Below are 27,417 nucleotides of genomic sequence, written 5' to 3'. Positions count from 1 at the left end.
AATCCTTCTCACCCCCCTCCCCCTTAAAATATGTAGATGCACTATTGTAAAGTGGCTGTTCCACTGGATGTCATAAGGTGAATGCACCAATTTGTAAGTCGCTCTGGATAAGAGCGTCTGCTAAATGACTTAAATGTAATGTAATTGAATAGATTGTGCATAGCAGCCTAGCAGGCATTGTAAATGTCAGTACACTTGTTCGTCACGGCTGGACTAAGATCAGATTTTTCGTAAATACCTCCGTATCCTGAGTGTCATTTGATTGCAAAGGGGCAGAGGAGGTTAATCAACATTCATTTGGGACTTGCTTGAGGTCATCAGACAGACGTTACCTTATTTGTGCTTCTTTTGAGCCCACATTTCATGTGCCGTACGTGAAATGCTCTGCACTCATTCATGTAACTGACCTTGGACCTCACGTTCCCTCGACACAATGACCCCCCCCCACCCCACCCCACTCTCATGAATAGTAGCAGAGTTGGAGTTCAGAAAGATTAGCTACACACACACACACACACACACAGATACTGTTAATGGAAGAAGAAAGGGAGCTCAGAAATAATAGTGCACAAAACCATACCGTTGTCTATGAGTCACACCAACCCATCGTTGTCGCATACTTTAATGGCTTTTGAAAAGAGAATCACATATCTAATTCTACAAACACATCTATAACACAATATTTGGTGGAGAATCCTAATTCATTAACAAATGGATAAATATCGCAAAAGGAGAGTACAGCCTTTTATGAGAAAGGCGTGTACACAAAGATATGTGCACTATGAGTTAAGGCAATGGATCTCAGAAAGCACAGAGAGACGGAAGAATTCACAATTCAGACGCCACATCACATTTACATCACAGAACCATCATATTACAGATGCTCATGCCTGACGTTACCACCAACTCGCACAATACCCTAGCGTCAACGTTCAAAACATTCAAAACGAGAACAACTTCCATGAAACCAAACATTAACACAAGCATGTTCGAATGTCAGGTTTAAACCGCCATCATTATCATCTGTACACGTGAACATCATGTCACAGATGCTCACACTTTTACCCGGTTCGCTCAACATTCAAATGAATTAAGAAGTAAACATTGACACAGACGTGCAAATCTGTCAGTCATATCACTGTCAGGTATTGGTGAAAACGCTGCTTGTTTTCTTTCACATACTTTAGATGCACTTGATTTTGCTTAACCTACAATAGAATAGTCCCAAATGTGCAAACCTCACCCACCCGGCACTCCTGGTCAGCTAAATAAAATGGATACAAAGTATTTTAGAGAAAACAAATAAAATGTTATCCAAGGTCTGGTTACCAGTTCCATCAACAGTATTAGACAACCCTTTGATGAGTGACTCATCTTGTCCACCAGCCGGCTCTCTCTGTAATTGAGCCTGCGAACTTTAGTACACTACTTTTGACCAGGCCTATAGGGTTCCTTCCGTCAAGTATAGTTTATCACGTTTTTCTTTAATATATTTATCCAACTGAAATAAAATATATATATATTTAATATTGATTTAATTAGGCAAGTCAGTTAAAAGAACACATTTTTATTTACAATGACGGCCTACCCCGGCCAAACCCAGACGGGCCAATTGTGCGCCGCCCTATGTGACTCCCAATCACAGCCAGATCTGATCCAGCCGGGATTCAAACCAGGGACTGTAATGATGCCTCTTGCATTGAGATGCAGTGCCTTAGACCACTGCACCACTCGGGAGCCCATTTATACATTTATGCTCTGGTACTTTGGCAACTAGTATTTTTTAAAGTTTTTTTTTTACCTCCCGCTTTGGGCTGGATATGTCAATATGTATACATACAGTACATAAATCTACAAGCAGAATTACGATGTTATGTCAATTAGCCACGAAATCCCTACATTTACCCCCACGTGGGCCAGCCCTCTAGCAGTTTCCGGCCAATGAGCTTCAGCCCCTCGCCATTTGAGTGACAGCTAGCAAGAATCACACACAGCAGAGCGAGAGACCGCAATGACGTGGTGCACATATCTGCTCATTTTCGGGGACCACAAAAGCTTACCCCTTTCCTCTTTCCCACGGTCCTGGACTCTTATCAGATCTTAAAGGTTCGGTCTGTTACTTTCGTTCACAGTCAATGGTTTTAAAGCGCTGTCCCTCCACATGTTTGTAAACATTAGGAGTGGATCTTGGCAAATGCACAGAACCTGCTACGGAGTTACTGAAATTCTGTGGGTCACCTTCAGTTACATTTGCCCGAGCGAGACCCAACGCCACAGTATACAAAACGTGCAGGGATAGCACTTCCGACGTGAAGTGAAAGTTACAGATTGTTCCTTCAAACTCCAGCTCCATCAGCCCCTCGCCTTCCTGCAACTCCGCGACAGCAGCAGTGAAACTCGGGGAGCGGAATATTGCGCTCGCAGTCTTCACCCCCACTGGTTAAATAGTTCTGTCTTCGACAAAAATGAAATGAAAAGCTGTCAGGGACCCACCACAACACTTAATAATCTGCGCAGTGGGCGATCAGTGGGAATGAAGACAATATTATTTTTTTTGGAATGAACAGCAACTGGTGAAATGACAAAATTCCACTGCCTTTTGATGTCCAATAACGGATATAATTGTCCGTGATTTATTCGGAAAGCGAAACAAAAAACTAGACAGAGCCAGAACATAAAGAGAGGCAGAGAAGTTTCGCAGGTTGTGGTGCAATGCGGTCCCGAGACAAAGCAGAACTGGCTATGCCGCGACAATACTGTTCTGCTAATGTATACTGAGTGTACGAAACATTGAGGACACCTGCTCTTTCCATGGCATAGACTGACCAAGTGAAAGCTACGATCCCTTATTGATGTCACTTGTTAAATCCACTTCATTCATTGTCGATGAAAGGGAGGAGACAAGTTAAAGGAGGATGTTTAAGCCATGAGACCACTGAGAAATGGATTGTGTGTGTTCCATTCAGTGCCTTTGAACAGGGTATGGTAGTACACACAGTTTCCTGTTTGTATCAAGAATGTCCCACCACCCAAAGGACATCCAGCCAACTTGACACAACTGTGGGAAGCATTAGAATCAACTTGGGCCAGCATCCCTGTTGAACACTTGACACCTTGTAGAGTCCATGCCCCCACGAACTGAGGCTGTTCGGAAGGGAAAGGGGGGGGGGGGGGTGTATATTAGGAAGGTGTCCTTAAATGTTTTGTACACTCAGTGTATACAGTATGTGCTAACAGAGTAGTTGCTGGTTTGGGTGTTCCTTTTTTTGCTAGACCTCCCCAACCCCTACTCCTATCCATGTGAGACATTTCTTCCTGAAGGTGGCGCTGTCATGAAAGTTTAAAGATCTCACATTTCCTGTTCAAGAGCCCCCACTGTCTTTGGCTAACAATGTAGTCCTTCAACAGGTCTCACCACCTAATGCATTAACTTTACACGTCTTTAATTGTCAAATAAACTCAATCATTCACTCAATCCCAACCCAAATGCATTCTGGTAGTCGAAGTTAACTGACAGCTACTATAGGCTCCACTGATAGGATGTCTGTTTTACTGGCATGTCTAGCGGAGAAAAGGACATGCCTGTCTTTAGGGGGCTGGTGAGAGGACGAGGAGTGGCTTGGTCGAGAAGATGCGTGGCTCGGGTGTGAAGAGGCGTGACTCGGCCGAGAACCAGTGCGGCTCTCCGGCCAGGCGGCTCTGTGGCAGGGTGCACAGGAGGGCGGAGCCACCAGCACCGGCCCCACCCCTCCACGCCCCCTCCTCTGGCACATGCCCAATAGCAGCCTTAGCTCCTGGCGGAAGGCGGGGTTCAGGCAACAGTAGATGAAGGGATTGTAACACGTTGAGCTCATCGCCAGCCAATGAAAACAGAAATACAAGGCATTGGATGACTGAATGGCCTGGCTGGAGAGAAGCACCACGTAGCAGTTCAGAGGGAACCAGCATACCGCGAACACCCCAACAACCGCCAACAACATAGCCAGGGTGCGCCGCCGCTTCCGCCGCTGCACAGCGAACTGCGCAGTGGTGGTGTCCCCGATAGCGTTACGGCGCCACAGGCGGCGAGCCACGGTTGAGTAGGCGGCGGTGATGATGAGGAGGGGTAGGACGTAGAGGAGGATGAAGGTGAGGAGGTCGATGCACTGCCAGTAGACGTCAGAGGGCTCGGGGAAGTCGGGGACGCAAAGGCTGCGCACCTTCTCCTTACTGAGAGAGAGAGGGAGGGGGGGGGGAGTGGAGAGAGAAGGGAGAGGGAGTGAGAAGGAGGGGAAGATGGGGGAGAGTGAGAAGGAGAATGAAAGGAGGGAGAGAGAGGAAAACGAGAGAGACCCCATAACCAGCTATGAGTATTGCACAGGGAAGAATACACTTGTGAAAAGTCAACAATATTGGAACAATATTGGAAACCCCAAAACAAAACGTCTAATGAGAAATGTAGTGAGAGGGAGAGTGAGAGAGGCTGGAGGGAAGAGAGACGTGTGAGAGAATAATACCTTGTGGGTATTGTGTACACAAAGGTGGTGTTTGGTTGATCAATATAGTGTGTGTGTGTACCTGTGCATGAAAGTGAATTGTTTGTTCTATCGATTTATTGTGTGTGTGTGGGGGGGGGGGGTACCTGTACACGAAGGTAAAGTGTGTGTGTGTACTTGTGTGTGTGTGTGTACCTGTACACGAAGGTTAGGAGCTTCTGGTAGATAGCATGAGGCAAGGAGAAGCAGCTGGCCATGACCCAGATGAGAATTACACACACAACGCCGCGAGTCGGGGACATGCGGGGCCTCAGAGGGTGGAGAATGACCTGCACACACACAAACAAAGTGTTTTTATCAGGCCGCATTATACACACCAGACCACACACATTCTCCAAGACACACACTCCAATACACACACCTGCTGCTATTCTCTGTTACACACTCCTCCCTTACAAGCCACACTTTTGGTTTGAGAGAAGAAAAAAATCGTACTCAAACTCAGTTTGAGCTCTGTAGCTCATTGATACATAGTAGACTCATATCCAATACAACTCTATGGAAAACAGCTAAATGCGAAAACCATCAAATATGAATTATATTGTAAGGATAAGACTACAGCAGACGCCAGAAAATAACACACTTGTCCCTATAGCTTGGGAGATGTCTTGTCCCTCAAACTATGACCATAAACCAATACATGTAATAATAATAATAATAATAATAATATAGCCATTTGCAGGCTTTTATCCAAAGACTTACAGTCATGTGTGTCGTATGGGTGGTCCTCAAACTACCCTGACCATACCAAAGCCAAGGACCATGATGTATGTTACATCTATTGTCATGCAACAATGAAATAGGCCTATCCCTAAAAATGTATTTCTATGTGGACACAACAACATAATAGTTGGCTTTTCGTTGCCTGTATCAAACGGTCAGCCTGGTGATTCACTAGTAACAAAGCTGACAATTAGCGAGTCTATTTGATTCACCGCTTGAGCTAAGGCAGAATTGCCGCGTGGACAGCTCCCCTTTGCGCTTTCGCGTGCTGACGCTTGACCCACTTTCCTAACAGCTTTCCTTTACAGATGTTATTTTGCGAGACTAAGCAAACTGCAACACTTTAATTAGACGAACCACATACCCGACATTCACCAATTGTATGCATGACTGTTGGCCTACCTGGCGTCTGTCCAGCGCGATTGCCGTGAGAGTGAGTGTGGATACGTGCAGGGAGCAGTACTGGACGAACCGGCTGATGTGGCACATACCTTTCCCGAACCCCCAGCTGCTGTTCACAAAGCGAACCTGAGGGAGACCACACAGGCATGTTGTCGAGGGCGTTTTTTACTGGCATGATGGAGTGATGAAAGGCTGGAGCTTTCCTATCCATACGCGTAATAGATCGATTTAACACTGACAGATAACCCCTCACACATCATCCAAACCATCTGTGAATAATTGGTTAAAATGGATTTTAAAACCTATTCGTTCTTTCCCTTCCTGAGATTACCACTGATCTACCATGAGGAAAAAGGTAGCAGTAAACTATTACATTTTTATACCGCAAGAATCTCAGACGCTCTTAAAACAACAAAACATCGAAGGTGTGTGTGTGTGTAATCATCTGTGATGTGTGTTGTGCCTGTGTGCGAATCGCACCAAAGTAAAGGGCATGTTGAGCAGCGTGATGAGAATGTCTGCCACCGCAAGGTTAATGATGAACAGGCTCGTGGCGGAGTGCATCCGCTTGTTCTTGATCACCACATGGCACACCAGCGTGTTTCCGAACAGCGAGATGACAATGATGAAAGAGTAAGCCACGACCAGTAGGGATTTCACGGTCGCGTTCTGGGACTCTCCCCCGTAGCGCTTTTTACCCGCCATGGAGTGCCAGTCCGCGAGCGTGCCCTCGTCCAGGTCCAGCGAGAAGACATTTGTCCGGTTGGACGTGTACGGGTCTGAGAGGTTCAACAGCCCTTCTGCGTCCACAAATAGAACCCCGCCGATAACGGTTGAGTTGCTGTATTCCCGTGCCCCAAACCCGTCGGGGCTGGCGGCCAAATAGGTGAGGGACAGCCATAGACACGCACCTCGCATGTCTGCGGGTGATTGGGACTTCCAATTGGGACTTCCAATCACCGGACTTCCTCGAGCGCATCAGTAGCGGCGCGAGGAGAGGGGGACATTGCTTTCTCTGTGCAGATACTGGAGGAGATGTAATGCGCGCGATGTGTTTGGCAGCACTTTTAAACCGGTGCTGCAGGCGCGCGCAGTGTGTGTGTGTTTGTGTCAGATATTGGCGGCTCAATGCTTGTTTGTTCACGCTGAGAGAGAAGAGAAGCGAAGCATTGAGATAGAGTGAGAGGTCAAAGTATGAACGCGTACATGTTTACTTTTACAATGATCGATGAGGTACAGCAGTGTTCTGTGGCTCTTTGTTGCTCATGGTCTGATAAAACAGCTCTAGCTATTTCACCTTTCACCGCCGATCCGGAAGTGTGGTCTATTGAGAGACATCCAATGCAACAACAAAAATATCTCTAGTTCAAACTGACAGATTTATATGGCGATTTTTTTTATTATTCTAATTCAACTTCCGCGGTCCGCGGACATCGAGTCTAGGGTTTAAGCTGGTTGTGGAATCTCTGCCCTCCTCTCCTGATTGTGTAAATTGATTACTAAAGGGCGGAGAAGGTTACTTTCCGTTCCTTGCAGTGACTGAAGAGCCAGGTTAGTCTCTGCCTCTCTCTCGCTCTCAATTCAATTTCAATTCAAAGGGATTTATTGGCATGGGAAACATCGATAAACAAAAGTGAAATAAACAATCAAAAATGAACAGTAAACATTAAACTTACAAAAGTTTCAAAGGAATAGAGACAAATCTCATACAATGGCTATGTATAGTGTTATAACAATGTGTAAATAGTTCAAGTACAAAAGGGAAAATAAATAAACATAAATATAAGTTTTATTTACAATGGTGTTTGTTCTTCACTGGTTGCCCTTTTCTTGCAGCAACAGGTCCTAATATTGCTGCTGCGATGGCTCACTGTGGTATTTCACCCAATATATATGGGAGTTTATCAACATTTGATTCTTTTTCGAATTCTTTGTGGGTCTGTGTAATCTGAGGGAAATGTGTCTAATATAGTCATACATTTGGCAGGAGGTTTGGAAGTGCAGCTCAGTTTCCACCTCTCTCTCTCGCTTGTTAGAAAGATTCTGAATTATTCAAATGCAATTTCATTAAAATTCAAAGCACCCCTTGGCAGAGAACTTGATAGCTAATCGCAATTAAATCAGCAAGATTTATTGGCCACCCATTTATTATGATTGAGACAGCCCACCCACACACGCACGTAAAGTGTTAAACATAGTCTGTCAGAGAGCCGGATTCTATGGCAGGGATCATCAATTAGATTCAGCCACGGGAGGATTTTTTTCTCGAGCAGATGGTCGGGGAACCGGAACATAATTACAAATCATTTGGAGACTGCAAATTGACCGCAAGAAACACAAACAGATTAGACTAAAACATAATGGTGTCACACCTTGCTTATGTAACCGATGTGAAATGGCTAGTAGTTAGCGGTGGTTCGCGCTAGTAGCGCTTTGATCGGTGACGTCACTCGCTCTGAGACCTTGAAGTAGTCGTTCCCCTTGCTCTTCAAGGGCAGCGGCTTTTGTGGCGCGATGGGTAACGAATGTTTCGTGAGTGAGGGTCCCTGGTTCGAGCCCAGGTTGGGGCGAGGAGAAGGACGGAAGCTATACTGTAACACTTACACGTGCAGTATACGATCACTTACACGGAGTGCACAAAACATTAGGAACACCTTCTTAATATTGATTTGCACCCCCCTTTGCCCTCAGAACAGCCCCAACTTGTTGAGACATGGACTCTACAATGTGTACAAAGCATTCCACAGGGATGCTGGCCCATGTTAATTCCAATGCTTCACCCATTTGTGTCAAGTTGACTAGATGTCCTTTGGATGGTGGACCATTCTTGAAACACACAGGAAACTGTTGAGCATGAAAAACCCAGCACCGTTACAGTTAAACAATCCTTATTTAACCGGGTCCTACCGTGGATTCAACAAGTGATAAGGAATCATAGTAAATTCCATGTACCGAATACAAAATACAAGTTAAATGAAACATCACATGTTCAACTCTACTGATAGTTTTCTTTTATATTTTTTTGCGTTATATAGGTAGTGTGCCCACTCTGGTATTGGCACGTGCGCTCTAGCCAACAGCTCGCAGATACAGTGCAGGTGTAGCCGACATCAGGGTTGGGCAACTGGTGACTCCCCTTTTGAAGGCCCCCTGGCGACTTCCCTTTAGAAGTGCCATTTGAGATGCACAAATTGACATGAATCACCTAAAGGGTAAAGACATGGAGAAAAAGCTGAGGATGACTGAAAACACCTTTCCAAGTGCCGGGAAAATTGAAAAAGTAGGCTATGCGAAGGTGTGACGCACAAATGCACGGCATTCAATTCACACTCAGAAAAGCAAAGGCTCAATTAGACCTGGAATAAATGTTAACCTAATTATGTAAATTATACGACTGACAGCAGGAGTCATAATAAGTGTGTGCGTGCGTATGCGTGCTAAAAGAGAATATGTGTGCGCGCGTGTGTGTGTGTGTGTGTGTGTGTGTGTGTGTGTGTGTGTGTGTGTGTGTGTGTGTGTGTAGAGGTGTGTGTTTATCGAGGGGACTGAGGTGAGCTGCGTCACTTGCAATTTTCTCCTGCTCTGAGAAATGTAATTTCAGCCAGAGATACTTAATTAGAGAACCAGAGATAGACATAATAACCACAGCAGGACTAAGTCACCCCGGGGTGGACTGGGATCAGCCCTGGAATGTCAGCCACACCAGCCTTTTACCAGGTACTGCAGGAATATCTACCCAAGGGAGGCTGTGCACTTCAGTTGTGGGTGGAATATTATTTGTTTTCGTTCAATACATTTTTTGTGCTTGTTTTGGCTTATCTTATGTGCTGGGTGGGCAGGCTTTGCTCTTTTTTTGGACTCGTCAATGTGTTGCTTTACACCAGGCAGTCTAAGATAAGCTCGACAAAGTTGAGCCACAGCCAGACAGTGGAAGTTACTCTGCCCAGGGGTGGACTGGGAAACAAATTCAGCCACACGTACATTTTCTCTACCAATGAATGGCATGCCCATCTTTTTTTGTGAGAGATTAGACAGGTGACTCAAAACACTTCAAAAGTATACATAAAGTATAAATAGTACTCACTTTAGATTAGGGACTGCAAAATGACTTTGCTAATGATTAGTAAATGGTTTATTAATGTGGGAGTAATGGTTAAAGAAAGGTATTATATGAGCCTATGGGCATCTATAACAGCCTAACTACATATTTCAAATGAGTACATCTCAAGTGTTCCCCCCTATCCATTTAGCTAAGTGTTTAAGCTACATATAATTCAATACAAGAAAACAGTGAGAGACAAGGAGAGACTGCCAGTTCCTCGCTCTCTCTTTCTCTCTCGCAGTGCATGCTGGGAATTATTTGCGTGAGTTTGGGTGTTTGCTGTGGAGGGCTCTGTCCTAACTTATTTTCTTGATTCTCTCCTTGGTCTTTTCTTTCAATTTTAATTTCTGTGGTGGAGGGTTAATGCACTGATTTTTGTTTTAGCGGTACCCACTGTTCTTTTCAAAGGGTGGAAGAGGACAGAGTTTTAGTTTCCTGGCGGTTTGGAAGGTGTGGTGTGCGTGATGACTTCTCAGCCTAGCGCGGAGGAGACTCTGTCGACACGGCATGGATTCAGGTGTGTTCCTGAGAATGGAGTTAAGGTGGAGGAGGTTCTGCTCGCTGTCGGTGAACAGGTAGGAGCTGACTTTATACATTCTGCTTCCAGAATGAACAAAGTTGTGGTTGTGTTCATGAAAATAGAACATTTGGTGTGTAGGCTCATTGCTAGTGGAATGTTTGTATGGGGTGTGTTGGTGCCAATTTCGCCTCTTTCTACCCCTTCGACCAGGGTGGTAGTTGCAAATGTGCCTCTGTTTATTGTGGATGATCAAATCAGGAAAGAGCTGAGTCTTTTTGGTAAGTTTGCTAGTGGTTTTCGTGTACTGTTGGCAGGTTTTCAGTTAGATGCCGTTAAGCATGTTGTTTTGTTCCGGAGGCAAGTGTTCATGTTTCTGAATAACAATGAGCAACAGCTAAATGTGCATTTGAAAGTGAGGCATGGGGAGAGGCTCTACACAGGGTTTGCCAGCACAGATAGTCTATGGTGTTTTGAGTGAGGGGATTTAGGTCATAAGAGCTTTGTGTGCCCACCTAAAGGCCGTAGACAAGGTGAGGGTACAGGCGCCAGTGTGGGAAATCGAGGTCAACGTGCAGGGGGCAATGAGACGCAGGCAGGAGAAGCTGGGCCTAGTTATGCCAGGGATGGTGGTGTAGATGAGGCTGAGTCTAATCAGGCTACTGATGGTGGTGTAGATGAGGCTGGGACTAGTCAGGCTAAAGAGGGACACACTCGCTGTTGCCTGAGCTCCCTGCTTGTGCCATCAAACCCCTGCAACTTACCCATAATACTGCAGCCCGCCTGGTTTTCAATCTTCCCAAGTTCTCCCATGTCACCCCTCTCCTCCGCAAACTCCACTGGCATTCAGTCGAAGCTCGAATCCACTAGCAGACCATAGTGCTTGCCTACAGAGCAGCAAGAGGAACTGCCCCTCCCTACCTTCAGGCTATGCTAAAACCTTACATTTACATACATTTACATTTAAGTCATTTAGCAGACGCTCTTATCCAGAGCGACTTACACCCCATCACGAGCACTCCGTTCTCCGACCTCTGGTCTGAACTCTTCTCTGTCCTGGTACCCGAATGGTGGAACCAGCTTCCCTCTGAAGCTAGGACAGCAGAGTCCCTGCCCATCTTCTGAAAGCACCTGAATCCCTACATCTTGAAAGAGTATCTTAAGTAATCCTCCTCCTCCTCTCGACCCCCCCCCCCACCCCATTTTTTTAATTTTTTATTAATACTTTCCTGAACCACCACTTCCACTTGACCCCCTCGCCCGCCCCCCATCAGACTTTGCTGATAACTACTTCATGTAGGAAAAGTGTACTTGCAATGCCTGTGATATGTGGCTGTCCCACCTAGCTAATTTAACATTAATGCACTCGAAAGCAAGTAAGTCGCTCTAGATAAGAGCTTCTGCTAAATTACTAAAATGTCAAATTTAAATAATGACTTGTGTTTAGTAAAAAGCACTATATAAATGTCTAGTAGGTGGCTATTGCTTTACCCATGTGTAATACAGTGCATTCGGTAGGTATTCAGACCCCTTCCCTTTTTACACATTTTGTTACTTTACAGCCTTATTCTAAAATGGATTATGTAAAAAAAAAAAACATCAATCTACACAGAATACCCCATAATGATAAAGCGAAAACAGGTTTTTAGAAATGTTTGCAAATGTATTAAAAATAAAAAACAGAAATACCTTATTTACATAAGTAAATGAGACTCGAAAATTGAGCTCAGGTGCAGCCTGTTGTCATCCTTGAGATGTTTCAACAACTTGATTGGAGTCTACCTGTGGTAAATTCAATTGATTGGACATGATTTGGAAAGGCACACCCCTGTCTATATAAGTTCCCACAGTTGACAGTGCATGTCAGAGCAAAAACCAAGCCATGAGGTCGAAGGAATTGTCCGTAGAGCTCCGAGACAAGATTGTGTCAAGGCACAGATCTGGGGAACGGTACCAAAACATTCTGCAGCATTGATGGTCCCCATGAACACAGTGGCCTCCATATTTCTTAAATGGAAGAAGTTTGGAACCACCAAGACTCTTCTTAGACCTGGCCTGCCCAGCCAAACTGAGCAATCGGGGAGAAGGGCCTTGGTCAGGGAGGTGACCAAGAACCTGATGGTCACTCTGACAGAGCTCCAGAGTTCCTCTGTGAAGATGGGAGAACCTTCCAGAAGGACCACCATCTCTGCAACACTCCACCAATTAGGCTTTATGGTAGAGTGGCCAGACGGAAGCCACTCTTCAGTTAAAGGCACATGACAGCTTGGAGTTTGCCAAAATGCACCCAAAGCACTCTCTGACCATGAGAAACAAGATTCTCTGGTCTGATGAAACCAAGATTGAACTCTTTGGCCTGAATGCCAAGCTTCACATCTGGAGGAAACCTCGCACCATCCCTACGGTGAAACATGGTGGTGGCAGAATCACGCTGTGGGGATGTTTTTCAGAGGCAGGGACTGAGAGATTAGTCAGGATTGTGGCAAAGATGAACGGAGCAAAGTACACAGAGATACTTGATTAAAACCTGTTCCAGAGTGCTCAGGACCTCAGACTGGGGTGAATGTTCACTTTCCAACATGACAACAACCCTAAGCACACACCCAGGAGTGGCTTCGGGACAAGTCTCTGAATGTCCTTGAGTGGCCCAGCCAGCCCTGACTTGAACCCTATGGAACATCTATGGAGAGACCGGAAAATAGCAGTGCAGCGACGCTCCCCATCCAACCTGACAGAGCTTAGGAGGATCTCTGGAGAAGAATGTGAGAAACTCCCCAAGTACAGGTGTGCTAAGCTTGTAGCATCATATCCAAAAAGACTGGAGGCTGTAATCGCTGCCAAAGGTGCTTCAACAAAGTCCTGAGTAAAGAGTCTGAATACTTTTGTAAATGTAAATTGTCAGTTTTTTGAATTAATATAAATTCAAAAACGTGTTTTTGCTTTGTGATTATGGGGTATTGTGGGTAGATGAATATATGGGGGTATTATGACTAGATTAATCCATTTTAGAATAAGGTTGTGACGTAACAAAATGAAACGTAATAAAATGTGGAAAAAGTCAATGGGTCTGAATACTTTCCGAATGCACCGTAAACAATCTAATGACCTTAGGCTATATCGTAAGTAGCCCAGTGTCTAAATGTTCCCCCGAATCCCCATTCCCTAATTAGCCTACTAAATTAAGTATGAATATATTTCCTACAATATGCAGCCAAAATATTAGCCCTAAATGAGCCGTGTCAGTGTGCGTGAGTGTGTCATTCTCTGTTTTCTTTCTACCTTGACTGCACAACAGCTGATCTGTCATTTCTCAGAGACACAGATACAGCACTCGGACCAGCGAACCAGAACTTCCAGCAAATAAGTTGGTTGACTTCACACATTTAGCAGCATTGTTCTCGAGATACCTGTATTGGTCTCTAAACTTTTTCTGCACCACCTTCCCGTTTATCTATTTTGTCTGAGTGACTGACAGAGTCAGAGCGGGTCTCGCACTCGTCGATGAATTGCCTTTTGACTTTGAATGTGAATTTACGCCACATCAGCTCAGCCAATCAGAAACCCGGCTGGTCCATCTTGGTAGAGGGGCCAGTCACTGCCCATTGGTCAGCCAAATGCTAAATATAGATGATTATTACAAAGAAAAATGTTGCAAATGTCTTTTAAAAAAAACAGGCCCATGGGCTGCTGGTCATGTCCATTTCTTATATATACAGTACCAGTCAAAAGTTTGGACACACCTAATCATTCAAGGGTTTTTCTTTATTTTGACTATTTTCTACAATGTAGAATAATAGTGAAGACATCAAAATGAAATATGAAATAACACATATGGAATCATGCCTGTGCCTTGTTAAAAGTTCATTTGTGGAATTTCTTTCCTTCTTAATGCGTTCGAGCCAATCAGTTGTGTTGTGACAAGGTAGGGGGGTATACATAAGATAGCCCAATTTGGTAAAAGATCAGGTCCACATTATGGCAGGGACAGCTCAAATAAACAAAGAGAAAAGATAATCCATCACTACTTTAAGCCATGAAGGTCAGCCAATCCAGAACATTTCAAGATCTTTGAACGTTTCTTCAAGTGAAGTCGCAAAAACCATCAAGCGCTATGATGAAACTGGCTCTCACGAGGACTGCCACATGAATGGAAAACCCAGGGTTACCTCTGCTGCAGAGGATAAGTTCATTAATATTACCTGTTACAGAAACTGTAGTAGCTTTTTGGACTCTTTCCCACACTGAAGCCTGTGTGTGGAATAAGTGATTTTGAAAGGGTTTTCCTGCTTGGAATTGTGTACATTGGATTTAGATTATTGCTATAATTTCTAAATCCTCTGTCCTCCACGATCACGATCGAAAATAGCTGGAAATCGGTGGCAATCATTATAGCCAATGCAATATCAGTTTGGCCTTGTTTTGCTACAGACATAGACTTTGGCATAAACTGGTCCATAGAAGACTGTGTTGCTGTGGGTCGCGGAGTAGGCCTACTTGACTGAGTGGATATATGTGTGGAGATGCTGGCTCCACCACTATCACTAGCAGACCCACTAGTTTCTCCAAGCTCCACTACAGCTAGCTTCACAGTTGGGTGCACAGTTCGCATATGCCGGTGTAGGTTGTGCGTAGAACCGGCTTTATAAAAGATTTTGTTTTGGCAAATTCTACACTGTGCTCTAATATTGTTTATCTACATTATTAAAATGCATCCAAATGCTACTGCGCTTCCGACTCATTTTCCAGCTGTTGTTTTCACAGCTGTCCTTCCTCTCTCTCCTCGGATGCTAAGTGTGTGACTGTGAGTGAGTTGGCTCGGCCCTCCCTCACGCATCTTTGGTTCATTGGTTGACACTGCGTGTCTGATTGACAGGAACAACAGGTGAGGCTGTTAGTCTGAGCAGACAGTCAGAAGGAATGTGTGTGCACTTGAGCATTTAAGACTATATTGACTATATTATTTTTTCATTCTTTGAATGAGTTAATTATATTGATTTAAATCTTTTGATTATTCACATCTTAATTTTTGTATATTTTTATAAACAGATTTGTCTCTTCTGATATGCGAGTCGGCTCCCAACGTTCACCTACAAGAGCCGGCTCTTCGCAAACGACCCATCACTACAAGACTTCTATTCTACTGAATGGAAACTACAAGTGTTATTGCTGTGCTCAATGTCATGGCATTTACAAACGTAGATCCTTCTAACACCCTCAAACAGGGAAACAGATCCCAATCAAAGGTGCTATCATGCTCCACCAAGGCAGTTATTTATCTTATAACTTGTCCTTGTGGTAAAAATGATGTGGGTGGAACTAAGAGCGAATTAACTCGATGTACCCAGTTGCGGCCCACTTTTTGGAAGCGGACCACTCTATTTCGTCCCTTCGCTATATCAACATCTAACACGTCCCCTAGGAGAGGTGGAGACCTTGACAATTTATTGTTAAAAGGAGGGGCTGCCTAGATATTTAATTTAAAGACACTTGCTCCCTTTTGTCTCTACATAGACTTTGACCTGAAGCCATTCTTGTGATTATTGTGATTTTTCTATTCATTGTAAATGTTTTGTAGGCCTATGTAGCCACATTGTATTTATGATCGTATATCCATTCATGCTTTTTATATGTTCTATTTATATCTGTATATCAACCAGTGACATCAAGCCACGCCCGGCCATGATTACAGACACCTGTGTGTCCTTCCAAATTATATAAATTAGTAACCCGCAGTGTTTGTCATTATACCCTGATGAAGACAGCTTGTCTGGTGAAACGTTGGTTATTAAATTGTTGCATCTGCGCTCTTAGAGTGTGAGGCTCTCGTTTTCTTTATCGGGTAGTCATGGTTACCACGAATCTGAAGATGTTCAAGTATGTAAAACGTTTGTCTGTCTGTCTGACTGTGTAAAGCCTGTGCGTGCATGCATCTGGGGAAAGGGAAGTTCACTGCAAACTGTAACTCTATGGGTTGGATCGGGAGGGTGTAATGTTAGGCTGCAGAATGTTCAGCTGTAAATGTGTATAACCGACAAGATTGTCTGTCATGTACATTAGGGGAAATTACATTTATTTCTGTAATATTCGGAACATTTCTCCTCACTGAATACACCCTTTGACTAATAGGTATATCCAGCTTCTGTGCCAGCTTTCAAAGACACGGAATGCAAACACTGGGTTTTTAGCACATTGACCCAGCTTTAGCAAATAGACACACAAACCCACCCACACACTCCATGCAAGCTACTTAGTATCGTTACATTTAATTACTATTTATGTTAAATGAAATATTTCTATGTATTTTATTTCCATTAAACTATGATCATTATAAGGGTAATGATATAAAGTATACAACAACTTACTCAAAATAGTCTACATGTCTGATATGCTGGTATAGTGTTCTGCATTTGGTTGTAGTTTGTTTTATACGAGTGATGAATGAAAAAGCACATATCTAAAAAAAATATTATATATTATAATCTATGAATGTCATTGTTGGGGCTTCTGTCTGGCTTTAAAACTTGCGCAGCGCAAATACTCGATAGACGACATGGAACATCACCACAGTTGTTTCTACTTCCTAGCACGTGTTACGAAGTGGTTATGGGAAATGTAGTCTTATGTTAAAAATCGCTCTGCACAGCAACGCTAGATGCAACAAATACTGACGACATATCCCAGAGAAACCCGGAAAAGGGGTAAAGTGCTGTTCGAGGAGGGTTTTGTTTAAAGATACTACCACAGTAAGTCAAGGCGTATTTGTAAGGTATTAAGCTTTTTTTTGGTATAGCAACTTTCGAATATCAGAGTAGTCATCTACAAGCTATCACTGTCCATTCGAGGCTCTAAATGTTGTAGCTCATGCTTTCTTCTCGACTACTAACGTTAACGGTCTTGCTCTCTTGTTAAACTAACAAGGAACGATACTTACTGCTATATTATTACGACTCTGCTTTGAATTAAAATCATTGGGTGATAAATAAATCCACTCTGGAGTGCGCTTTGGCCGTTCGTAAATTTAGAGCTTTATGAGATTGTCCGTGTCGGAGCAGACACTGGCCGAGGCGTAGAGTTGATCCGAGCATTCTGACCTCACAACCGCACTCAAGCTAACGTTCGCTAGCTTGTTAGCTAAAGTACTTCCAGACACAAACAAGAGAACAACTCACCCTGACCATTTTACTCGCTCAAGCAGAACTGGTTAGGCAGTGTTCATGTTATCTAGAGCGTTGGTGGCTGTAACTGTGCTGCTGGCAAAATAACTGAGTTTTTTTTAATGCCGCATTTGTAAATTCATGAGTTATTTTGCGCTCTGGCATACTCCGATGCACGGTTGTCAGGTATAACTGATATTTGTAGTGCAATGACTACTCAAAACCCGCCCAAAAGGCGAAATGTCGCAAACAGACTTGGCAGCTCTGCTTCTTGCTCCTATGCAACTTTGTAGTATTTAGTTTACATTATTATCCCAGAAGGTTTTTTGTGTTCTTACATACAGCTGGAAGTACCTTTTGGAAATCAGTGCGGCGGTAACTCAACAGCATTATGACCAGGAATACAACTTCCCAAATTGGATCCTTTGTTCGTACCCCCCAGGAAAATTGAACTTATCCCAGAGGCTACCCCAAGACGCTGCAAGTGGAGAAGAGGTATTTGGAGTGTACTTGAAGCCTGACTTAGGGGGCATGCACACAGTCCACTGATTCTGAGTATATTACTGTCTAATGTTCAGTCTCTGGATAATAAAGTAGACAAGCTCAGGGCGAGGATCTCCTTCCAGAGAGGCATCAGGGACTGTAATATACTTTGTTTCACGGAATCATGGCTCTCTCTGGATATACTGTCCCATCCATACATCCAGCTGGGTTCTTAGTACAGTACGCAGACAGGAATAAAGTACTATCAGAGAGGAAGGGCGGGAGTGTATATTTCATGAATAACTATCCATGGAGTGATAACATACAGAAACCCAAGTCCTTTTGTTCACCCGACCTAGAATACATCACAATCAAATGGTGACCATATACCTCCCAAGAGAATTCTCTTTGATTATAGTCACAGCTGTGTATATTCCCCCTCAAGCCGATACCACAACTGCCCTCAAGGAACTACACTGGACATTATGCAAACTGGAAGCCATGTATCCTGAGGCTGCATTCATTGTAACTGGGGATCTTAACAAACCAAATTCGAGGGAAATGCTACCGAAGTTCTATCAACACATTGACTGTAGTACTCGCTCTGGTAAAACACTCGATCACCGTGGACGCCGACGCCTTGCTCCTGGACAAGTTAAACACCTTCCACACCGCTTTGAGAATAACCGTGCCACCGACACGGCCTGCTCTCATTCTTACAAGGTACGACATTTAAGCGTGTTAACCCTCCCAAGGCTGCTGGCCAGGACGGAAACCCTAGCCATGTCCTCAGAGCATGCTCACACCAGCTGGCTGGAGTATTAAGGGACATATTCAATCTCTCCCTATCTTAGGTGCTGTCCCCACTTGCTTCAAGATATCCACCATTGTTCCTGTACACAAGAAAGCAAAGGTTACTGAACTAAATGACTATTGCCCCTTAGCATTCACTTCGGTCATCATGAAGTGCTTTGAGAGGCTAGTTAAGAATCATAGCACCTCTACCTTACCTGACACCCACTTCAATTTGCTTACCGCCCCAATAGATCCACAGACAATGCAATTGCCATCGCATTGTACACCGCCCTTTCCCATCTGGTCAAGAGGAATACCTATGTAAGAATGCTGTTCATTGAATAAAGCTCAACCTTCAACACCATAGTACCCTCCAAGCTCATTATTAACCTCGGGGGGGCCTGGGTTTGAACCCTGCCCTGTGCAACTGGGTCCTGGAGTTCCTGATGGGCCGCCCCCAGGTGGTGAAGGTAGGAAACAACATCTTCACTTCACTTATCCTCAACACAGTGACCCCACAAGGGTGTGTGCTCAGATCCCTCCTGTACTCCCTGTTCAACCATGACTGCGTGGCCACGCACGCCTCCAACTCAAACATCAAATTTGCAGATGACACACAGTAGTAAGCCTGGTTACCAACGATGACGAGACAGCCTACTAGGAGGAGGTGAGGGCCCTGGCGGAGTGGTGACAGGAAAATAACCACAATGTCAACAAAACGAAGGAGCTGATCATGGACTTGAGGAAACAGCAGAGGGAGCACACCCCTATCCACATCGACGGGACCACAGTGAAGAAGGTGGAAAGCTTTAAGTTCCTCATCGTACATATCACTGACAATCTGAAATGGTCCACTCACGCAGACAGTGTGGTGACAAAGGCGCAACAGCACCTGTTCAACTTCAGCAGGCTGAAGAACTTCGGCTTGGCCCCTAAGACCATCAAACTTTTACAGATGCACAATTGAGAGCATCCTGTCTGGCTGTGTCACCGCCTGGTATGGGAACTGCACCGCCTACAACCACAGGGCTCTCCAGAGGATGGTGCAGTCTGCCCAATGCATCACTGGGGGCACACTGCCTTCCCTCCAGGACACCTACAGCACCTGATGTCACAGGAAGGCCAAAATGATAATCAAGGACATAAACCACCCCAGCCAAGGCCTGTTCACCCTGCTAGAAGGCAAGGTCTGTACAGGTGCATCAAAGATGGGACTGAGAGACTGAAAAACAGCTTCTATCTCAAGGTCATTAGACTGTTAAATAGCCATCACTAGCCGGCTACCACCCGGCTACTCAACCCTGCACCTTAGAGGCTGCTACCCCATACATTATGGACATGGAATCAATGGCCACTTTAATAATGGAACAATAGTCAATATAATAATGTTTACATTTTGCTTTACTCATCTCATATGTATATACTGTATTCTATTCTACTGTATTTGTATATATAATATTTATATATTTCTTAATTCCATTCTTTTACTTTTAGATGTGTTTGTATTTTTGTGAATTGTTAGATACTACTGAACTGTTGGAGCAAGGAACTTAAGTATTTCTCTATACCCGCTATAACATCTGCAAAAAATGTGTACATGACCAATAAAATGTGATTTGAAAGGCATGAAAAATAGCTTTTTTTTGTGCTCCCAAAGTCTTTATCCAGTGCTTTGTCGCCATTTTTTTATGCGTATCAGTTCTAGCGTGTTAATGTTTTATGTGAAAAAAATAGGTGTCTCCATAATGACAATCTAAATGGCCTACCGACAACTGGTAAGAAGTTGTCACGACGTGCACGCTTGCTGCTCTGTCTCCTTTCCCTCAAGTGACTCAGCCAATAGTGGGCTCAGCTGCCTGCTGCAGTGCTCTCTCACGCACAGCCCTCCCCACCACTCACTCACTCACTCACTCACTCAGCAACTCACTGCCTGATAGTCAGCAGCAGGTCTCAGTGAAATATCTATATATTTTAAGAGAAATGCTATTTCGGCCGCGCTGCACCTTAGAAGTAGCCCCAAAACCCGAGTCCAATACATTTTCACCCGCGACATAGTTTTCAAAGTTGCCCAAATATGGGAAAACTGCTGACGTGGCAACCCTGCTCGAACGAGAGTGCTCTGATATCCGAGTAGATAGCTAGAAGGAATTTACGAACACACACAGTATTGTGTGTGTAATCCTTCTGGCTAGCTTCACATGGGGATTCATGATTTAGACCCTAAAACAACCTAATCTGATAGGCCAGGCTTTTTGACATAATATGCTTTCATTTCCATTTAACCTCATTTGGGAAAAACTCAGATAGTTAGACTAGACTACCCTGAATATGTTATTGGTACATTTCCATGATAACATCATATAGGGACAAATTACGCAAACATGGTCTAGGCTCCGTCTTTAGTGTCTCTCGCTCTCACTCAGTAATCATGTTGTTAATGCTGAATTACTATATTTTCTTCCCATCTCTCAATGCAACATTTCCATGACTATAATGGTCTATCCCTAACATCAAAAGGGGACGAATGACTTTGAATGAATAGGGTGATTTCGCACCAGCATAGTGTGAAAATATTTTTTTGTATCTCAGATTGTTCTGGCAATTCTCACGTAGTAACTTCTTAGGAGGAAGGATGTTTGACATGCTTTTTAAACTGGTATCACATTTTGGGAAATCATGATGAAACTGTCCATTTTAGGCCCTTTTTAATCCTATGCCTCCTGTAGTAAGACCCCATGACAGCGTTTCTCAAACTCGGAGCCTCAAGGGGTGCAAGTTTGGGTGTTTGCCCTAACACTACACAGCTGATTCAAATGATCAAAGCTTGATGATTAGTTTATTTTATTGAAATGTTATTATTATTATAGTTTATTATTATTAATCAGCTGTGATGTGCTAGGGCCAAAAACAAAACGTGCAACCCCTTGCTCTATGATCTGTGAAACCGTTGATGAGACGGACAGCATTTTGGTGTCATCATACCCCTTAGTGTTCTCTCAAATATGGATTATGTCTAGATTCTGAAATACAAATATTCAGAGATGGGTTCAACATTATAAATATGAATATCTAAAAACGATCCTAATTTGGCCTATTTTTCGACAATGTTAGATTCTAAATATCAGAGTACGAACTTGACGGACACTATGAAAGCTTAAACCAAGTTGATTCACCCCAAAGGATCTGCCAGTTGTACAGACAAAAACATGGCTCCACCAGTGGTGATGTATATACACTGCTCAAAAAAATGAAGGGAACACTTAAACAACACCTTTGTAACTCCACGTCAATCACACTTCTGTGAAATCAAACTGTCCACTTACAAACATATTGCTCACCATATGTCAGCTCCCGAGGGACAAGAGAAAATGAGAAAATTAGTTTTGATCAGTCGAATTGGCTCCCTTATTAAAAAGATGGAGAATAAGTTACGAAGGTACAGCTAACTAAGCTCAAAAATATTGTGATATTGTAAAAACAATATAATACGATATCGTCAAAAATAATATCCCTCAATGAAACTCAATTTTTATATTTATTTTCTTCCCGAAAATTGTCAGACCTCCTTCCTCCCAATGAAGTTTCTATGTGAGAATTGCCGGGAACAACCGGAGATATCAAAAATATTTTAGGCTATGCTGGCATGAAATTTCCCACGAGGACCATATATTTTTTTGTTCTAGCTGTTGGTCTTTCTCACAGTACCATAATTAAGTTGTTGATTTGTTTAAGTATATTGATGTATTGTCTCCTCTCTCTCATTCTCTCACACACACACACACACACACACACACACACACACACACACACACACTCACACACCTTCAGTAATCTTGGTCTAAAATCATAATTATGTCAAGCGCAGAATTCTCTCTAAGTTGTTGTATCTCTCCTCTCTTGATCTTTTTCTCTCTCACACTACTTCAGTAATCAGTTGTTAATGCTTAATGACTGTACAATCTTCTCTCTCCACTTCCCATCTCTCAATGCAACATTTCCATGATTACAGGGGCCTATCCCTAACATCAAAAGGGGACAAATTACTTGAATATGGTGATTCTACACCAGGGTAGTCTCTAAAAATATTTTTGGCAACTCTGATTTGTTCTGGCAATTCTCACATAGTAACTTAATTTGAAGTTTTGTTTCACAAACTATTTTGGGGGGAAATCATGATGAAAGTGGCCATTTTAGGCCCTTTTTAGACATGTACATGCCTCCTGTAATACTCTAAGATCTGTGAACCGTACATAATACAGACATCTTGGAGTCATTATCCTCCTTATCGTGTCGAATATCGAGTATGTCCACATTCTGAAATACCATTTTTTTTTTTCACATTCATTTATTCAACGTGGAATCTCTGATCTTTTATTTCCGCTCATGAAACAGGGGACCAACACTTTACATGTTACGGTTTTATATTTTTGTTCAGTATATAGTGTTGGTCAGTCAAATCGTATCCCTTAATAAAAAGTAGCTGTCGGTCTTTCTCGCAGTAGCCTACGTTTTAAATATTGATGTATTGTTCTCTCTCTCCTAAGTGAATTAAGTTGTTGATAATTCATATCATTTACCCAATCATCTCCTCTCTATGTCAGCAGATTCTGAGTAGACTGTGAGTGTGCATGGGCAGTTAGTACAGTATGGAGGAGTTCCCAGAGAGCTTTAACCAGCTGGAACTGCTGAAGACCCACGACCACCTGATCCCCCGCGGAGCATGCAGCCTCTGGCCGGGAGACGAAGGAGAGGAAGAGGAGGAGGGGGAAAGGAGTGAAGAGTGGTATCAGCAGAAGGAGGAGAAGCTGAAAGACCGACCGGAGGAGCTAATGCTGTGGGCGGCAGAGAATAACAGAGTGAGTGTGACATGCAAACTACACACACCTTCTCACATACTTAGGTGCCGATTTATATGTATTGCGATTCTTACGATTCTATATGTATTGTGATTTGATACTGTGGTTTAATTGGGATTTGATGTTCCTAACATATTGCTCACCTATCATGCACTGAGCACCAACCAGGCTCCAAAGTAACAGTTGGACACTAAAAGTCATCTGAAAGTGTGTATGTGTGTGCATGTGAAGAAGTGGTCGGGGGGGTCGTCGATACAGTTAAATATTGGTATATTATTTTGGCGATATAAGGTTTTGGCAATATCGCAGTATAATTTTTGCGCTAGTTGGCTGTACCGACACCAAAACTCTAGTATTTTTCCTTCATAGCTTCTTCTCCATCTTCTTTTTAAATAGGGAAATAATCTGTTTCCCTGATCAAAACTTGTTTTCTCACGCCTCTCTCTTGTCCCTCTGCTGCAGACACTATGGCACACTGAAGCGAAACGTTTTGCAAAGGGAAACCTTTTTTTAATAACTAAAACAAGTTCAGGTCGTCCCTCCCAGTTTTTGTCAAACATTTTTGTTTTTGTTTTTTTGATGTGTTGTGAATACGACCCAGCACTTACCTTCGCTCCCATGTCCTGGACTAACTTCCTGGCTCTTTGGTCTTGTCAAGGGATTTGTCCAAGATCAAGGGAAGGGACATGTAGACGTAAAGTCACTATAATGTAGGGTAGTTGAGTATGGATGAATTTGAACTTATTGATTTACCCAGAGAGACTTGTGAACGTGAAAAGCTTTTTTATTAAAAGTTTTGGTATAAGGCTGACATTTCAAGTTTTGGTGTTGAACCTACCATCCTGGAGCTGGTCATCCAGGGCCAAATTGTTGTGAAATTGACGTGTCGTCAAACATCTTTCTGTTGCAAATCCGGTGCTCAAAGTTGACCTATTTTGCTTACCACAGCCTATCATGAGACGTCCATGTCTTCGTCACTGGAAGAGTTTGATATCATGGGCCAATATTTCTAGAAATGTTTGTTCAAATCAACAGTGAATGAGCTGTGAGAGTATAATGAATGCGTCTCCGTTTAGACGTCTGATCACTGCTTAAGATTGGAACAGAACAGCACAGAAAGCCTCTGATTACTGTGTGGGTGAGTGTCATGATGTGTCTCACTGGTATCAAGTGTTAGTGAGATTTTAATAAATGGAAGGAAGGGGGGGAAGAAAGATAATCCCCTAGAGCTCTTGTATGTTCTCCCTGTCAAACCCGTGCAGAAATAACTTTACATCTCCATCTCTCTTTGTGGATCCAGAGGCAATAACAGGGGCCAGGGTGGGGTTTTATTTCTCTATTTTTCTGGCCTTGCTTTTAGATTCTTCATGAAATGCATCTGCCTTTCGGCTGTTTCATGACATGTTGAAGAGTTCCATAAAGGTCAGTTAAAATGCAAATATTCTCTCTCTCTGCCACTTTAAGCTGCCAACGGTGAAGCGGCTGCTCTCGGTCGACCCCTTGCTTGCGCATTGCCAGGACGAGGACGGCTATACTCCGTTGCACCGTGCGGCCTACGGAGGTCACGCCGCCACGGCCTCTACCCTGTTGGCAGCGGGCACCGAAGTGAACTCCCGCACTGCCGACGGCTGGACACCCCTACACAGTGCCTGTCGTTGGGGCCAAGTTGCCACTGCGTCCCTCCTGTTGCGCCAAGGGGCGGAGTTGAACGCCCAGACCAACGGCGGCCTCACAGCGCTCCATCTAGCTGCCTCCCACCCTGGACCGGGCTCTGCCCACACACTGGAGTTCCTCCTATCGCAGCGCCACATCAAGGCGGAGCTTCAGAGCAATAGCAGGGAGACGGCTAGTGAAATCGCGCGCCGAAGTGGACCGCATCACTTCCTGTTTGAGATGGTTGAGGACTGTAACAGTGTGCGGTCTCCCCGGTGACTCTACACACACACACACACACACACACACACACACACACACACACACACACACACACACACACACACACACACACACACACACACACACACACACACACACACGTACATCAGCTCTTCTTTACCTCTACCCAGGGGCCTTCATGGAAGACAAGACAAGACAGTGTTCCAAGAAGTGTCTTATGAACAGTCACGTACACCACCACAGTCTTTCTTTGCAGTCCTGGGAGGAAACCTCAATTCTTATCTCATATATTCTCTGTATGCTTTATTTGTATTGAGTCCCAAATGGCAACATATTCTGTACATAGTGCACTACTTTTGGGTCCTGGTCAAAACTAGTGCACTGTATAAGGGAATAGGATGCCATTTGGGATGCAGACCCTAATAGCCGGGTACTTGGAATGGGTTGAAAACAAGTGGTCCAATTAGCATCCTCAGATACTATGGGTGATTTTTAGCATGGAAACCCACATGGTCAGACTGTACTTTGGATTAGTTTTATCTTGTGATTGGGTGAAGGTGATCCAGTTGCTGACTTAAATTATTTTATTTTTTAAATAATGCCTGTCATTACAGATGTAGGCCCAAATGGGTTTCAGCGGTGGGATGACTAATATTGTGAAATGAAGCAGATCAGTCTGGGTTCCAGGCTAAATTGTGTGTGCTGGAGTAATGTTTCTCATTGGTCTCTGAGCATTGGGGGTGTATTCATCTCATTTATTGAATTGATTGTTGAGCGTTGTGGCCATTTTAGATGTGTCATGATTTATTCAAATTCTTTGCTAATTCTACAGCTAATTTGTTAGTCATCCAAGTGTCATCCGTGCTCGCTGTAGAAGTAAAAATAAAATCACTCTAAATGTTTAGCGACGTTTCCCTTAATGCCTTTGAATGTCCCATCTCCCTTTACAAATAATGGCCGCCATTTTGATAACGCTAACCAAACACAACCTGAGGATATTATTCAGAACCGTGTTCATTTCCAAATGTTTGTTTTGCCTCTGGGATGTCCATGGGAAGATGTCTGAAGTGTGTCTATGCCCAGCTTCAAACTCGCTTGGGATAAAGTGCTCTGCCATGTTTTTGTAACTTCTGGTTGTTTCTGATAAAATCACCTTGATTTTTGCGCTAAAATGGGTTGTCAGACCTGTCACTATCCAGCCGTGCTACAAAGGACAGAAGTATGGTCATCAAAAGGTCACGAGAGATAAGCAGAAGGAGAGTCGATGCTCCGGCGGTGACGCTTCCCCCTATATACAGAGCTAGGATCAGCTTCCCCTTCCTCTATCCTAACTTACCCATTATTGGGTTAAATGCGAAATTGACCCAAGGTCAACTCTGAGGGTCAACTTTGAGTGTGACAGTTTTACTTCTAATTGCTAAGATACCATATTAGGCTACCCACAAAACGTTAAAGCACAACTGAATCTAATAACCAACTTCTCAGATTAAAAAGGTTAAGACCAGCCTATGTTGCATCAATATTAGTCAAACATTTGTTTGTGCCAAAAATGACTGAAGTGTAAGTAGGATAATTTTGGTCATATAAACCAGTATATTCCAAAACAGAGTTTTGTGAGATTTGTGTAATGGAGTTTGTCATGACTTACATGAGGGTTGGGCTTGGATTACAATGATGCCCACTTTCTCACTAACACAAGATGGTAGAATTGTCATGCCCAGAGAAACGGCTGTGCTGACTGCGCTCTATCCAATCATAGTAGCCAGAACCTAGAGACATTGGGCTTGTTCGACATTTGCAGACGACAGTGCAAGCAACTGCCGACTGATCTACAAATCATTTAGCAGCATAAATAACTACTCATTATTATTTGTAGATCAGTCACCACAATGCATCATGGATTTGATGCTATTGAGACAGCCTTGCCCATTATGCTGCGCCACAGACCTGTTTA

General features: G+C 43.6%; 2 protein-coding genes across 10 annotated transcripts; one reads left to right on the top strand and one right to left on the bottom strand.

Annotated features, from left to right (window-relative positions):
* Positions 1 to 585: 585 nt before the first annotated feature.
* LOC124012554 (probable G-protein coupled receptor 83) lies at positions 586 to 6,730 on the bottom strand. Its single transcript, XM_046326310.1, has 4 exons — positions 6,141 to 6,730; positions 5,661 to 5,786; positions 4,671 to 4,804; positions 586 to 4,209 (listed from the first exon to the last, which is right to left on the bottom strand). Exons 1-4 carry the CDS (start codon positions 6,576 to 6,578, stop codon positions 3,507 to 3,509), a joined length of 1,401 nt encoding a protein of 466 aa, XP_046182266.1. The 5' UTR covers positions 6,579 to 6,730; the 3' UTR covers positions 586 to 3,506.
* A 3,300-nt stretch (positions 6,731 to 10,030) lies between these two features.
* ankrd49 (ankyrin repeat domain 49) lies at positions 10,031 to 25,602 on the top strand. Of its 9 annotated transcripts, XM_046326311.1 has the most exons (5): positions 10,031 to 10,337; positions 15,041 to 15,161; positions 15,326 to 16,153; positions 23,316 to 23,567; positions 25,032 to 25,602. In XM_046326311.1, exons 4-5 carry the CDS (start codon positions 23,358 to 23,360, stop codon positions 25,497 to 25,499), a joined length of 678 nt encoding a protein of 225 aa, XP_046182267.1. In that variant the 5' UTR covers positions 10,031 to 10,337; positions 15,041 to 15,161; positions 15,326 to 16,153; positions 23,316 to 23,357; the 3' UTR covers positions 25,500 to 25,602. The 9 variants fall into 9 exon arrangements, with proteins under 9 accessions (XP_046182267.1, XP_046182274.1, XP_046182271.1 ...); XM_046326319.1 differs by lacking the exons at positions 10,031 to 10,337; positions 15,041 to 15,161; positions 15,326 to 16,153 and adding exons at positions 16,948 to 17,022; positions 17,778 to 17,928; XM_046326314.1 differs by lacking the exons at positions 10,031 to 10,337; positions 15,041 to 15,161; positions 15,326 to 16,153 and adding exons at positions 16,948 to 17,022; positions 17,778 to 17,928 and having other exon boundaries at positions 23,313 to 23,567.
* The last annotated feature ends 1,815 nt before the right edge of the window (positions 25,603 to 27,417 follow it).

This window comes from Oncorhynchus gorbuscha, linkage group LG24 (assembly GCF_021184085.1).
Source record: "Oncorhynchus gorbuscha isolate QuinsamMale2020 ecotype Even-year linkage group LG24, OgorEven_v1.0, whole genome shotgun sequence".
Lineage (NCBI taxonomy): Eukaryota > Metazoa > Chordata > Actinopteri > Salmoniformes > Salmonidae > Oncorhynchus > Oncorhynchus gorbuscha.
This window is presented reverse-complemented; position numbering and strand designations above follow the sequence as displayed.